Source organism: Rattus norvegicus, chromosome 17, assembly GCF_036323735.1.
Source record: "Rattus norvegicus strain BN/NHsdMcwi chromosome 17, GRCr8, whole genome shotgun sequence".
Classification (NCBI taxonomy): Eukaryota; Metazoa; Chordata; class Mammalia; order Rodentia; family Muridae; genus Rattus; species Rattus norvegicus.
This window is the reverse complement of record NC_086035.1, coordinates 90,217,004-90,233,276: the sequence shown is the minus strand read 5'-3', so window position 1 is coordinate 90,233,276 and position 16,273 is coordinate 90,217,004. Positions and strand designations below refer to the sequence as shown.

At 37.3% G+C, this 16,273-nt stretch overlaps 1 protein-coding gene across 2 annotated transcripts in view; it reads right to left on the bottom strand.

Moving 5' to 3' along the window:
- Yme1l1 (YME1-like 1 ATPase) overlaps positions 1–16,273 on the bottom strand; it is a 40,191-nt gene that overhangs the window by 2,399 nt on the left and 21,519 nt on the right. For both annotated transcript variants that reach the window (XM_006254369.5, NM_053682.2), the window contains 10 exon segments: positions 15,121–15,211; positions 12,127–12,279; positions 11,477–11,609; positions 10,638–10,700; positions 7,595–7,707; positions 6,261–6,416; positions 5,627–5,778; positions 1,909–2,035; positions 1,751–1,824; positions 1,188–1,274 (listed from right to left, as the gene is read on the bottom strand). In XM_006254369.5, coding sequence (XP_006254431.1) covers positions 1,188–1,274; positions 1,751–1,824; positions 1,909–2,035; positions 5,627–5,778; positions 6,261–6,416; positions 7,595–7,707; positions 10,638–10,700; positions 11,477–11,609; positions 12,127–12,279; positions 15,121–15,211 — 1,149 coding nt within the window.

Genomic DNA, 16,273 nt, shown 5'->3' with positions numbered 1-16,273 from the left:
GGTAAAAAAGTATACAAAAATAATATAGCTTAAAAATATCTGTTGATTTAGATCTTTTTTAAAAGTATTTAAAAGTTTTGTTTAGAATACAAATTATTTGTACATAATATAAACAGTATATGCAATATATTACAACAGAAGAATTCAAAAAATAATACAAAAGAATCTTTGCCTTTCCAAAATTTGTTTACTTTGTCAGTTTTAACTACTAAGGCATTTTTTCTTTACCCCTCCCCCCCCCAAGCAGTTAATTCAAGCCTGGCTGTGTCCTTGGAAGTCTTTCCTGAAGTTCTTAGTCTCATCCTAGATGCTTCCCTGTGACCACACCATTTCCCCATCATCAGTAGCCTACCTCTTGCAAAAACACACTATTCCCAAGGAGTCAACCATCTGAATACTGCTGCTACCAAAGCCCCTTCATGTCATCTAATCAATACTGATTACATTCCTCATTCAATATGCACTACGTCTCAGTGAGATCTTTTCTTCATTCCAAGAGCTACCTTAAGGGATGAGCAACTTCAGTATCTAAGAATATGTAAGCAACCTTTCTAGTAAGCCCCAAACCATCATAACTACTTCTAACCTAAAATCTTCATAATGCTGTCCAAAATCAGCAACATCTTATTAGAAAAAAAAAAAGTTTACATCCCAGTTTGGTCTCCATGTTCTTCAGTTAATGGCATAAACAACAGTTACCAGAGGCAGAAATTTAAAAAATGGTTCTAGGGGCTCTCTTACCTTTCATAACTAATACAACATGTTTTAAGTCTACATTTTTTTTTGAAGATGATTTCAAATGTACTATGAAGCCACAGGTGACCCTGAACTTTGAACTTTCCAAGTGCTAAGATTAAAGGCATGTGCCCATAGACCTAGTTTCTGTGGTGCTGGGAATTGAATCCAGAGCTTTGTACATGATAGACAATCACTATCAACTGAAATCCTAAATCTTCATCAGTATCTCTTGAGCACACTCAGTCTGTTCATCTGCTGCATTTTGCACAGTAAGATTTAAAAGCCATCACTCATTTTTGTTTGCAGTGCTGGAGATTAAACCCCACAGCATTTCATATGCTAGACAAGCACTCTCTACTAATGGAACTATACCTCCCTTATTATCATTTTTAAAACTACTTAGACACATTTTGTATTTAAAAGAAAAATTAAGCTCAGAAAAGTATTACCCGTAGAAGGATTCTTATTTCTTGTTCAATGGCCGATTGAGTTTCAGGACTTAGCTTTCCTGTATCACTGTAGGTCATAACTCCAAGCTAATACCAAATGGATAAAGTAATTGAACAAATTATTACCAAGAAATCTAGCCCAGTAAGTACCAGCCTATATATAAACAAATATGTGTGGCAGTGTGAAACAAAAAAATGCAACATAAAATGTTGAACACAATGAAGTATCATTCTTTGGAAACTATGAAAACAAACCAAAGTAGCAAGTGTGAATAGGATATAAAAATTTAAGTCCTTTAAGTGTCTTTTCAGAAAACCCTGGCGGCTTGCCCAAATCTAATGCTTCAGTTGCCTCAGGAACTGCAAAGATAAAGTAGGAATGTGAAATGATGAGCTAAATGTTTTATTTTATACTTTCTTAATTCATGATGATTAAGCAGAAAAAACTATTACTAATCAGAGCAATGCTTAGAATAAGTGACAAACTAATTAGGAATCAGACAAGAAAAGAAATGTTATCAACTAATAAAGTTATCAGAGGACCACATGGCAAATCCAACTACCTTTTCACTCATTCCAAATTTGGTAACCATCCTCTTTGCAATTTTTGTTGCATTATCAAAATCACTAGAAGCACCTAGATTAAAAAAAGAAACAAAATTTGAAAATATCTTTAAAAGAATGAACATGAATTTGAAGAAAATACTCATCAAAAACCAACCAGTTGTAATATGATCGGTTCCAAATATGAGTTCCTCTGCCACTCTTCCTCCCATACTAACATCCATCTGTGCAAGCAGCTGGGCTCTAGTTTCATTCCATCTGTCATTCTCAGGCAACAGTGATACCTGTGCAATTTCATAGTGACAGAAAGGAAATCAGACACACTTCTGAAATAGTTACACTCATAACCAAAGTCACTTAATTTTTCCCATAGACAGTACTCAGTATAATGCTAAAAGCCAAGAGATTCAAAAGACATGGTCACCAAGTAACTCAATGACAAAAATCAACATGAAAAACAAAGAAAACCCTCTATATAAAAGTGCATCATGGCTTCCAAGAACTCTTCCAAACACCAGCTGGTGCCAGTGACCCTGTGACTGTTGATGAAAGAGCAAAGATGTCTCTGGAATCTTCACAACCACTACCAGTCAGAACCCCAGCAAGCACAAAGAGACTGTCCAAGACACCAGGACAGAACAAGGATTTAGTGACACTGGACAATCTTGCAAGAATGCCAGGCAGTTCTCCACCACCAGAGCCAATAGATACTTCAGTAATCTCAGGTAGACAGCTCAGAACTCGTCTTAGGAATGTTTATGTGAAAAATGAACTGTCAGAAGACGGAATGCATCCAAAAATGCCAGGGGAAATTGTGGACTCATCTAGAGCACCAGGAGGTGAAGAGAAAGTCATTAAAGCAAGGAAGCAATCTGTAAAGCGGAAATTGGACACAGCAGTCAATTTACCTGGCAGCAAGAGGCAAAGAATTGCAAGAGCAGAAAAGCCACAGACCCTAGAGGATCTGCCTGGCTTCCAAGAGCTCTGCCAAGCTCCATGCTTGTAATGGACTCAGTTATTGTTGACAAAACCACAAAGATGCGCAGCAAATCTCCAAAACCTGTGGATACAACTTCAGAGATACAGCCAAGACGACGACGACTCAGGAGACTGGGTGTGACTGAAGAGCCCATACCACAAAGAACGACTTCAAGAGTGTTAAGGCAAGCCAGAAACACACACAAAGAGCCCATAGATAGTAGTAATGGTGTAGATGAGTTTAAGGAGTCTTCGGCACAGAAACAAGACCCAGACATAAGTTTAACCGGCAGGAGGAACCAACCAAGAACAGTTAAGGAAAAGACCCAACCCTTGGAGGAGCTGACTAGTTTCCAAGAGGAAATTGCCACAAGAATGTCTTGCAAATCTCCACAACCAGAAGAGAAGAAAACCTTAGTAGGCTTAAAGAAGCAGCTCAGAATACAACTATTCAAAGTGGGTGTGGAAGAGCCCACAGCACAGAGAAAGCAACCAGCCAGGGAAACCAGGAGCAGACTCAGAGAGCCCATGGGTAACAGGATAAATGTTGAAGAGCTTAAGAAGTCTACAGAGCAGAAAATTGACCCAGTAGCAAGTATGCCTGTCAGCAAGAGGCCACGGAGGATACCCAAGGAAAAGGCACAGACCGTAGAATTGGCTGGTCTCAAAGGACCAATCCAAACCCTAGGTCACACTGAGGAATCTGCAAGTGATAAAGAACCCACACAGATGACCTGTAATTCTCTACAACCAGAGCAAGTTGAGAGCCTCCAGCCCTCACCAAGACGTCCCAGGACAAGACATGGGAAAGTAGAGGCAGACAAGCCTTCAGCAGTAAGGAAGACAGTGCCAACATCAAGGCAAACTGTGCGATCCTGAAAGGTCACTGAAATTGATGACAATGGCACCAAAGCTTCAAAGGCACCTGTAAAGCAGACATTAGATACAATAGCCAAAGAAACTGACAGCAAAAGGCAGCTAAGGACACGTAAGAATGGGACTCAAACTCTTGAAGTCCTGGGTGACTCCAAAGAAATAACACAAATATCAGATCACTCTGAGAAACTAAAACATGACACTAGTATTGTTAAGGGCACTCTACAGCAAAAGCCAGACTCAATGAAACCTCTGAGAACATGCAGAAGAGTGCTGAGGACCTCTACAGAGGACCCCAAAGAAGTGTTGATGGATACCAGTGACCTTGCAGCATTACAAAGCAAAAGCAACCTTTACCTGTCCCCCCACAGGAAGTCTGCAAGAGATGGAAGAGTTTTGAGAACCAGGGCTTTGTGCTCTGTAACCCCAAAGCAGGAAGCAACATATGAGAAACCTGTACATAAGAAACAAAGGGCTGCTTCTACCAAGAGGCACGTATCACCTGAGCCGGTGAAGGTGAAACACCTGAGAAGTGTGTCACATAAACGTGAACGTGTGGAAGAGCACATTAGCACCATTATGCAAACAGAAGAAATGGAAGCCAAAAGAGAGAACCCTGTCACTCCAGATCAGAAAATACCCCAGAGCTCTAGGTACCGAAAGAAAACTGAAAAACAGCCAAGCCCCAAGTTTGATGCGTCTGCAGAGAAGGTTGAGATAAAGAAAAATGAGAAAACAATGAAGATCTCCCAGGAGACAGAGCTGCAGAATCCAGATAATGGAACCAAGAAGTCTTCATCTCTGGGCAAAGTCAGTGGGAAAAGAACATGTTTGAGGTCTAGAGGACAGACTGAGATTCCCCAGCCTCATGAAGCAGAAGAGAAAACAAGCAAATCAGGTGCAGAAATCTCGATAAAGACCCAGCAAGAGAAAGGAGTCTCTGGAGATTCAGATGTTAGGTGTCTGAGATCCAGACAAACTAGAGTCACTTTGGACAATGAACCTAAGCCAAGAGTAACTCGAGGGGCCAAGAAAGATGCAAAAACTCTGAAGAAGGATGAAGACATTGTATACACCAAGAAATTAAGAACAAGAAGTCACCAGAAAAGTGAAACTGAGTAGCAAAGACATTTAAGAAGGAAAAGTAAATTTGGTTTAGTGATAAATTCCAGTATGATTTTCACTTCCAGTGTGAAGGTGAACTGTAAATAATATTGCCTGTGCTTAAGGAAGGAAGCTTTGAGCTTTCCTGATCATACTCTCTTCAAGCTCCAATGGAGATCATGAAGATCACCAGGGATCTCAGAGCAATAGCAGTTTAAATGTTTGGTGGGTAAACAGGTAGAAATGTGGCCCTCTGTCCTACCCAATAAAGCTCTGTGAAATTAAAAAAAAAAAAAAAAAGTGCATCATGCTGCAAGAGGACTTTTTCCCAGCTACACAGAAATATTTAAGACTGAAACATGTACTAACAAATATCTTGGAACAACTATGAAACCAGCCACTATGACATATAGTATGTCTTTATGTGTAGTAGCTCACTTAGATATTTAAAAATTATAGTCAATAGTGACTATACCATTACATTTCAGTATACATATATAATACCTGATATATTATGAATCTACTTTGATAGAAAATTATAGCAAATGATCTTATTTCAGTGTTAGTCACAAAATCAAAAGGGATAAAAATCATTAGAAATTTGCAATCTCTTATATATGCTTCTAGAAAGCTGTATTTGAAAATGAAGTTTAAAACAAGAAAATGAGATATAGTAGGCAAGGTGGCTCAAATATGTGTTCCCAGGATTTATGAAGGCAAGGCAAGAGAATTACAAGTTCTAGGCTACATGGACTCTTCTAGGCCAATCTGAGCTACAAAATGAGAAGAGAAACCCTGTCTCAAAGAAAACAAACAAAACAAGTAAACAAACAAAACGGTGGTGAGAGCTTGAGTCATATGCATGAGCCTCTGAGTTACTAGCACGGTAATGGGAGGAAGGGCTATAAGAAACTTACATGTCCAAGTGTGGGCCCTCGTGGCATGATTGTAGCTTTATTGATTGGCATTGCATCCTTTGTGTAATATGCAATAATAGCATGACCAGATTCATGATAGGCTGTTATAGTTTTGTTTTTGTTATCAATTTCCACACTTCTTCTTTCTGGTCCTAAAATAAATAACATATAGGGCAGTATACTTAACTGCTGCATATGGTAGCCTATAGTCCCATCACTCCAGAGGCAAGAAAATATTAAGTATCAGGTAAGCCCATGATTCTCTGTGATAAGGGGAAAGCAAACCAGACAAATCACACACAGAGACACAGACACACACGCGCACGCACGCACACTCATGCAAAGGAAAGAAGGAAGGAAGGAAGGAAGGAAGGAAGGAAGGAAGGAAGGAAGGAAGGAAGAAAGGAAAAGAAAGCAAGGAAGCGAGCAGTCCTTTCAGAGGACAGAAACATGGCAGTGAGAAGGCAGAGACAGAATGACTAGCAGGAGTGCCCTGCCAGCCTGAGATATATATAGTGAAAGTGAGATCCAATTTACCAGCTTAGATTATAGAATGAAAGTCAGGCTCAAAAATAAAAAGGTAAGGCAGGGTAAAAAACAAAAGAAAAAGATGAACTGCAGAAGGAAAACATACCCATTAGAATTTTATCCTTGGAAAACTCTAGTTCCTTCATGGTAACCATTTCTTTTCCATCAACTGCTGCCTTTAATGCAGCTTGGTTCACAAGATTCTCCAACTCTGCTCCAGAAAACCCAACAGTTCCTCGAGCTATGATTTCTGGATCAACAGCTACAAAAAAAGAGAATACAATAAATCTCCATCACTAAATACAGGCTCTTCTCATTCAACTCACATTTTGAAGGTAGAAAGAACACAATTAATCTAAATTACAACTTAAAACGCATCTTAAAACTAAAACTGAACTTAATAAAACTTAACAAAATATGCCATTTTAAGTTAATGTTAATTACTATTAGTAATAATTAACATTATTATTAATAATAAATTATTTCAATAAAACTTCCAGAAAAGTTCTAAGTTTTACTAGCTTTTTGAAAACAAAATGAAAACCAGTTACTGAAATGAATTTAGAAACTTGAGGGGTTGGGGATTTAGCTCAGTGGTAGAGCACTTGCCTAGCAAGAGCAAGGCCCTGGGTTCGGACCCCAGCTCTGGAAAAAAAAAAGAAGTTAAAAATAGAAACTTGAAATATAGCTAATGCTGGGCCTGGAGAGATGGCCGCATTTTAGAGTACCAACTGCTCTAGCAGAGGACCCAGGTTCAGTTCTCAGCATCCACAAGGCAGCTTCTCTTCTGGCCTCTATTGGTACTACACACATGTGGTATAAATACATGCAGACAAAACAGTTACACACATAAAAGATAAAAATAAATATCGTAGATACACTCTACATTATATCCAGCCTAGCCACAAATGAAAAAGCAAACCCACAGTCCAAATTCTTTTCTCTAAAATTTTATCTTAAAATACCTTGGTCTCTCTTGTGATGGGAAACATCCTTGAAAACCCTGCAATTTATACTACTGTTCTTGTCTTCAAGTGTTCCATATCTATATATGCCTTGTTTCATATTTTGTTTTCTTCCTAAATGAAGCGCCATTTTCTGTATTTTATATTTTGATTTAAAATCTATACATACATCTTCATACATACATGCATATCTCACACACACACACACACACACACACACACACACACACACACACACACATCTATAAACCCCAAACCAAATTTCCTTTGGAATCAGGATACAAGAATAAAATAATATCCTGAATATATATACAAACTGAAGAATGCAAATATAATTGGGTATAAAAAGGAGCAAAAAATTAACTGGTCTGAAATATAAAGGACCATAAAGTTCTAAATAGGGACCAAACAGAATGGTTAGATATATTTCCATTTTCCTGAAATAACAATATTTGAATTAAGAAATTAGACTCACATTTATCAAACTTTATTTTATTAAGATACCATTTCAAAATTTCAGTACGACCCTTCACATCTGGCCTTGGAACTGTAACTTGCATATCAAAACGACCAGGACGTATTAAGGCACTGGGAAAAAAATAAAAGATATATATAAATTAATGAGTCAAAGATGCTAACACACATTCAACACATGATGGGGAAACAATAACAACCAAAGATAAGAAAGAATTCTGAATATAAATGTTCAGAGAGCTCCCTCAGAAGCTTGGAAACCATAGCCACAGGACTCAAGAAGCTAAGGAAGGAGTCACAGGACTACGTAGTGTAACCTGCGGTGAAATAGTGATGAACAGAAGGGGGGAGGAAGGTTCACGTGGATATTATGTGTGCCGCTAAGGCAGCATTCTCTCTCTTCTCCTCCCTATTTAGAGCCCCCTTCGGATCTCTTGTTCATGACCATGTTCCTCTCTATGCCTCCTGCCCAATAGTCCCTTTTTACTTTCCTAGTTAGTGCAGCTGTTCCGGGTTATATACTCTCATCTGAAGACTTGAAACTGGATGCACTGCTTCAATATCAGTCTATCACAGAATTTTTTTTTGACTAATGATATATAAATCTTTTTTAGGTAGGGTTTCTTTATTATTCTTGAATTCAATATGCAACCCAGGCTGGCCTCAAATTCAGAGATGTGCTTGTCTCTTCCAAATGCTGAGATTAAAGGGGTGTGGCAAAATGCCCAGCATATTTTAACTGTCTACCTAAAAATATCTATAGTATGTGTAAATCAGTGTGTGTGTGTGTGTGTGTGTGTGTGTCCCTTATCAGTCGGTGATACTTCCTAAAGAACCATAGAGCATCTACCAAAGAACTCAACGCCAGGCATAGGTTTGTTGGTCAGTGTCCAAGAGACTCTCAAAACATTATAAGCCACTGCTAGTGTCCTTTCCTGCCCCACCAGAGGTGGGAAATAAGTCTGTATGGAAGAAAACACATGCACTTCAGACACAAGACCTAGAGACCCTGAGCTGAAACTGAATGGAATGCCTCTTACCTGAAGACTAGCTTTCATATTAGAAAGCAACATGCAAGATTCCAAAGAGAAAAGCAATCAACTATCGTACCCCAAGTATGACACCTATGAAGCACAATAGTAATCAGCATGGCACTAACCCTAAGAGTTCAGTAGAGTCATGCACACTTCAGTGGTAACCAAGAGCTCTTTAATTGGACTTAAAACCAACTCGACAAGAGAGAAATCATCCCTGGTACTGGAAACCTAGCCAGCTACCCAGGGATAGTAAGGGATCTTAGAGGAGAATCTATAACTGCTATTTTGCTAAACCAGCACTTCCTAGTTATATTCTAAATATTTGTCCTTATATTTACTGATAAGAGTAGTCGTCAAGAACGAGACCCCTGATGGAGGAATTAGAGAAACGAGTGAAAGAGCTGAAGGGGCTTACAACCCCATAAAAACAACAATGCCAACCAACCAGAGCTTCCAGGGACTAAACCACTGTCGGCGGTGTGTGTTTGTTTGTGTGTGTGTGTGTGTGTGTGTGTGTGTGTGTGTGTGTGTGTGTGTGTGTGTGAAGGGGGGTGACGGGGAGGGGAACACCATTATAGAAGGGGAGGGGGAGGAGATAGGGGGCTTATGGACAGGAAACTGGTAAAGGGAATAACATTTGAAATTTAAATAAAGAAATATCCAACTTAAAAAAAAAAAAGTAGTCTTCACCCCTCACTGGGAAACCTTTCTCTGCAACTGATAAGAGACCATTACAGAAAATTAAACCTAATCAAAATGCAGAGTTGTAGAGCCCAGTTCCAACTAATACAACTACTACACCTATGGTTCGTGGATCAATTTGGAAGAAAGGATGATAAGACTGTATGAACCAAAGAATCAGGGAACTTTGTAAAACTGTATCTCCTAGAAATGTCAGAAGCGATACTCATCATGTTTCACTAAAGTGGTTGCCTAAACATGACCTCAAAAAGATAATGCTATGTTAGGCAAATGTGGATGGGGAAAGCTCATCAAGTCTCACCCCTAGACAAAGAACTCCAGGTAAGTAAAACTGCTGAGAACAGGAGCAAGTCTTAAACAGGGAAAAGCATCCCAAATAATCAGCCCTAAGAAATATATAGGTAACACTATAGACACTAAATAGGTTACACTTATGTATTTAGAAATACACACACACACACACACACACACACACACACAAAGAAAAAAAGATAATGAATTTTAAAAAGAGTCAGTTAGGGGTGAGGGTTACATGAGATGACTTGAAGGAAGGGAAGAGAAGGGGGAAAAATTATACAATTATAACCTCAGAAAATAAAACAGTTATTTTTAAAAAGACACACTCCCTTCTTAACTGCTTAACTGTTATATCAGAAAAAGACAAGGTACTAATCAAAGAAAAAGTAACTTGTATAAGTTTTTTTAATTTAAACTTATTTTTGTTTTTAAATATGGAAGAGGCACAGGTACGTGCCCTTTAGTGCAGGTGCCTACAGTGGCCGAATGAATGTGCTCAATGCCCTAGGGCTGGAGTCCAACTGCAGTGGCTGTAAGCTGGAGAGCCTGGGTAATGAGAACGAAACTCTGACCCATGACAAGGACCGTATGTTCTCTCAAGGACCACTGGGTCATCTCTAGCCTCACTCCCAGGACTAATCTTTAATGCTATAAATTTTACTTTTAAAAACCTTTCCATTTAAATGTGATATATGTTTTAAATATTACTGAGTAGTAATTCTAACAGTTCTAAATTCAAAGTAAATAATCCACCTGGGTTTAATACATTAGGTTTTGCAAATATCACTTTGATATAACTTTAGAATTATTTTCTTCCTTAAGAATTCTTTGTCCACTGGTCAAATTAGGTCACGTTGTCTAAGCCTTTAGCAATCATTATCTGTCTCTGGATTTACCTACTTGGAATGGTCCCTATAAATGGAACTGTGCAAGTTATTTTGTGGTAGGCATCTCTTAGTACAATGTTGTAGCACATATTCTTCACAGAATTTTTCTTTTCATACTTACTTATCTAATGCCTCTGGGAAATTTGTGGCACCTATAATGATTACTCCTTCATTAGGTTTGAAACTAGAAAGAAAAAAAATACCATTTCACTGAAAACTGAAGTATGGCTTACATGTAACAATACCTATATACAAAACCATTCATTGCTAACCTTAGCTGATAATAAGCCTCTGGTTACATAAATCACAAACTATCTGTTACTTAGGAAAACAAACTGATAGAAAAGGCTCAGTTCCTCTTTAAATTTTGAAAAATTATTTTTAACTTTACCAATTCAAATTATGAGGTATTAGACTTCTATTTAGTCAAAATGTCTCACACTGCCACCAAGATAATTTACTCAAGGCAACATTTCTTTATTTTCAGTCATCAACTATACAGAAACCAGTGTGTTATTCCTTAGGTCTGTGGGGAGGGTGGGGTGGGGGAAAATACATTAGTCAGCGCTGGGGACCTAATTTAGGTACTCACACACTAGTAGCAAAAGATCTACCATTGAGCCATCCCTATACTCCATATCTTTCTTTAAATAGACCAGTTTTAACTCAGTTTTCCATTTAAAAGTACAATAAATGAATAAATGAATGAGAGGAGATCATCAGTTAGTAAGGGAAACGATATTGAAAGAAAAATTTGACTTCTTACATTTGACTGTTACCTAAACATATAACATTTAATATCTATACAATTTTATCAAATCTTCCATGAGAAGAATTTGCATAAAACCAAGTTTGTAAATATCAAATACTAGAAGGTATCTGTTACTCTCAATTAACATAAAAATAGTATAAATGCTAACTTTTAAAATATTACATCATATTTAACAAAGGCTCAATTACCCATCCATTTCGGCAAGAAGTTGATTGATAGTCTGCCTTGAATATGGATGCATTGGAGATTCAATTCTCTTCCCACCAACAGAATCCAATTCATCAATGAATATAACACAAGGAGCATTTGCTTTTGCTTCTCCTAAGAAAACAAAAGATGTTAAAATAACTTGAAAGAAATCATAACTTTTTGAACATAAAAATATCAAAACCTGTAAGACTATCAAAGAGTCAAGTTTGGTTTTCTATTCTTCCTATTTGTACAAATATAATAATCAGAATTGAAGCTAATATTAATTATACGCTACGAAATTGATAAAATGTAAAACAAAAAAATTCTCAAGCATTTTTCAACATCAACACTCCCTAACTTCATGCAGCACATCTATCAGGCCTTATGAATGTTTAGCCTGTTTTTGAAAAGAATGCAGGGCCTATAAGATAGTTCAGTAGAAAACGGGCTTGAGTTCAATTCCTAAACCCAAAGAAAAGTGGAAGAGAATTGACTGCACATATTTCACACCTACAATGTAAAACTGTTTAAATAAAGCATACAGCGCCACTAAGTTACCTGGAATTAAAACCAATTATCAGGAAAAGGGTAAATAAAACATTACTGCTGCTCTAACGCAAGAGTCTACAATATACACCAAACATACTAAAAAGATTTCTGATCCTGCTGGCTCCTACACCCACAAACATCTCATCGAATTCTGATCCAGAAGCATAATAAAAAGGAACATCAGCTTCTCCTGCCACAGCTCGGGCAAGAAGGGTCTTCCCTGTTCCTGGTGGCCCCACTAAGAGAATTCCTAGAAGAAAAAGAGACAAGAATGAGGAATTACTTTTAAAGCCCCTCAATCAGAAACTCTAACACAAATATTAATTGCTCTAACAGAAATAACAGTAATGTTCAATATTGCCAAACATGGCAAAAAACAAAACATAAACAAGTTTCTGATGTTTCACTTTAAAATTTTTTCTACAACTAATTTTCTTGTACCATTTAAATATTATTCACAGCAAGGAGAGGTTGCATATACCTTTAATTCCAGGACTAGGGAGGCAGAAGCGAATAGAACTCCATGAGTTCAAAGCCAACCTGGTTTATATAGTTTCAGTCCAGTCAAGGGGAAAGTGTGTGTGTGTCTCTCTCTCTCTCTCTCTCTCTCTCTCTCTCTCTCTGTGTGTGTGTGTGTGTGTGTGTGTGTGTGTGTGTGCGCGCGCGCGCATGCGTGCACACGCACGCACAAAATCCACACATTAACAGGCAAGACAAGAGTACTAAGCAAAGGAATATAGACTAATTTATAACATAAAATTCACACTAAAAATTAAGCAGCCAAATATAAAGGGAAGAATCCTGATAAATTACTAAAAAGTATTTTCTAGAGACATATGGTATAAACTAAAAAACAAAGCCAAAAAAAGCCAATCTAAAACAAGTAATACTAAATTGGGCTGAGTTAGGTAAGATTAGGGCAGCATCTTTACTTGCAGGTGACACATAGTTGATATCTATAGCTTCATGTGTTCAAGGGAGAAATGAAATATACATAATGCATACAGGCAAACAAAAATATTTGACAAAATGTCAAATACTGTTGAGTCTATGTTGATAATACATAGGTGTTAACTGCTATTATTCCAAGGTTTTCCAAATATTTATAAGTTTTCATAACAATAAGGTTTTCCCATAGTAAGTTGGAAAAAAGTAATCCCGATTCGTATATAACTTTTATAATTTATATTAAAGAGTAATAAAGCTGCAGTGATATTACATTTTAACATTTTAAAAAAAAAGTAGAGACAAGCTAGAAAGCAGCATGAAGGTATTATCATGCTTTAGTGATACCCGTCTTAAGCTGCTTACCACTACTGACTTAATATATCGTAATACATATCTCCAAGTTTTTCCATAAATTTAAATTTATATAACGTTTTATTAGAAATTAAGTGTAACTATAGTTTTTAATATTCTATGATATTATATCACTGTATCCCTAACAGGGAAAAGTTTTGGGAACATTCTCCTACTTTCTCTGTAGAACTCCCAGATGTTCCCAGAAGTCTAAAATCTGGCCTTAAAACTGCAGTGAGTCTGGATCATTTGAAATCACTACTGTTAAAGGTCTGCCTAAGCCACTGCTGTTAAGACTGTCAAAACTTAGAAACAGAACCTAGAGGGAAGAGGTGGGTCATTGAAGGATAGATTTTTATCTCCAATTCTGTGCCACATGCAGTTGTGCCTTCAAAGGGTAGACTGTGTTTGTGTCTTTTATCCTGAGCCACATGCAAAGGCAGGCCTTGGAAAGATAGGCTGTGCCTAGTGACTGAGCCACCCTCTCCACTCTGTCCTCTACTGTGAGATGAGCTTTGTGCTACCAGGCACTATATGCTTAGCCTCACCTCCAACCTCAAAGATGGGTCAGGATTGTAGACTGAAACCTCTAAAACTACAAGTCTGAAACAAATCTTTAAAGACAATAAACAAAAACAAATTATAACCTTTAACATAGAAATTCTATTCCTAGACATTTGTCCCCTTTTTTTTAAGTAACTTCAAATTTCTGTTTTACCTGCTTCACCTCCTACATGTTGTGTTTAAAGGCTCAGTTTCTACCATGGTGGGGATCAACTCTTGGGTTTTATACATACTGGATAACCAGTAGACAGCCTGAGATACAGACCCACCTATCCCTTACAAATTTATTCTATGGAACAATCTGACTGAAGGGCAAAACCTGGGTTAGAGTGGTCATCAAACTGCCATTTTTAGTAGAAAAAGAAAAATCATATAAATGTTTATATAAAAGTACAAATGCTAAAAATAATTACCTTTTTGTCTTCATAATTACAAAGATTGTAAGTACAATTTCCATAGTTCCACTTAACAAAAATCTTCAAAATTTCTCTCATATAAAACAAGCCCGCGGAGCTGGGTGTAGTCCAGTGACATGGCATGGCACTTACCAACCATGCACATGGTGAGTAAGGTTGATCTCCAGGGCAAGACCAAAACCAAACAAATAAGATCAAAAGCATCACTGCCTAGAGTGACGCTGGATACATGCCTGACCTTGATTTGATGGGGGTGACATTACATAGACTGAGATTAGAACAAATGATAATTTTGTGTATAAGCAGGGAAGTTAACAATTTTATATCCGTGTAAAAGTGCAAGTTATAACTATACAAATGCTATAGAAAAAATATCTTTATGTCAGCTTAGAGAGATGACTCCATATTTAAGAGAACTGGATTCTCTTCTACATTACCCAGGTTCAATTCCCAACACCTACATAGCAACTCCCAACCTGTGTAACTCTAATCCTGGGAAAATCTGACGCTCCCTTCTTCCCTCTACCAGCATACACAGGGTAGGTAGACATACACATCGGCAAAACATATGCATAAACTTTAAATTTTTTTTAATGAAAAATATCCTCTTTGGTAAATGTACAGCCAAGTATTTAAAGAAGCATTATGTCTTATTAAAAAGTAGTTATAGAACTTTATGTGTGGAATAAGCACAAATTTTTAAAAACAAAAATTAGGAACCCAATTTCAATCAGTTATAATATGATCAAAAAAAATTTGTAACGTATTACTTTGTTTTATATCAAATCATGTTAAAAGGGAGAATCTCTTACCTTTGGGAAGTTTACCTCCAAGCACAGTAAACTTCTGTGGGTTTTTCAAGAATTCAACCACTTCCTGTAATTCTTGTTTGGCCTCCTCCACCTTAAACAGTGCAATTTACCAAATAATCAAATAATGTTTAGATTATCAAAGCTGCTTCTTTGGTAATCGTATACTTAATGTAGACTTGAGTGAACTTGGCCTTCATCAGTGAAAGGTATTTTTAACATGCTAAAGGTTTTCACCCAATCCTTATTTCCAATTACATTGCAGCCTTACTATGCCAAAGTCCTTTAACATTCACACCTTTACTCAGCAGGAGAAACAAGTCAAATCTGTTGGTCAGGCTAAATCTCAAACATTAGGGAAATGAGAGACAAAGGGCAATCTGAGAATCTAAACTGTTTAGGTTGTGATTACATTTCTAAAAAATTTCCCAAAAGTATCTCTAGAAAATATTGGAGACAGGAAGATTTTTACTAAAATGTTTGTAATGATATTAAGTAATAAAGGTCTATTCACTCCTAGCCTCAAGAGAACGGACACATGTTCATCAAAATGCATGGGGTACATATAATACTAGAGTCCCAAACTACAAGCAACCAAAATGTCTGAGTTAGTTAAAATGAGGAGTGTATTCTGACAGCCACATAATGCAAACTGTATACTCAGGATATATGAAATTCACACAGCATGGCTAGATCCCAACCATGAACATCGTGTTAAACAAAGGAAGGTACAAAACAGGGCATTCTGTGTATACTGCAGCAATTAGGACACAAAGTAGAAGTGAAGTGTCTGCCAGAAGGGTGACTCTCCATTCACTGATGGAGACAGGAACAAGAGGCTTCTGGGAGGCTGTGGTGTTCTAATGGTTTTTGTTTGGCTGAGAACTGATGAAAAACATGTGCTCACTCTTGAAACGTATTATTTATGTACTTGTAAGCAAATACAAACTTCAAAATGACCTGAATAAGTTACTTAAAAAGAACACTTTTCTAAAAAAACCCAAGAATACTGCACAGTGAAAGACTAAAATATATCTACTTAAAATAATAGGTAAATGGTGATTTTAAATTCTAAGAATAAAGCAAGACACGTGAGATACCATTTATTTCTCAAAATAAATACTACCTGCCCCCACTCTCTGCGGCAAAAGTATCT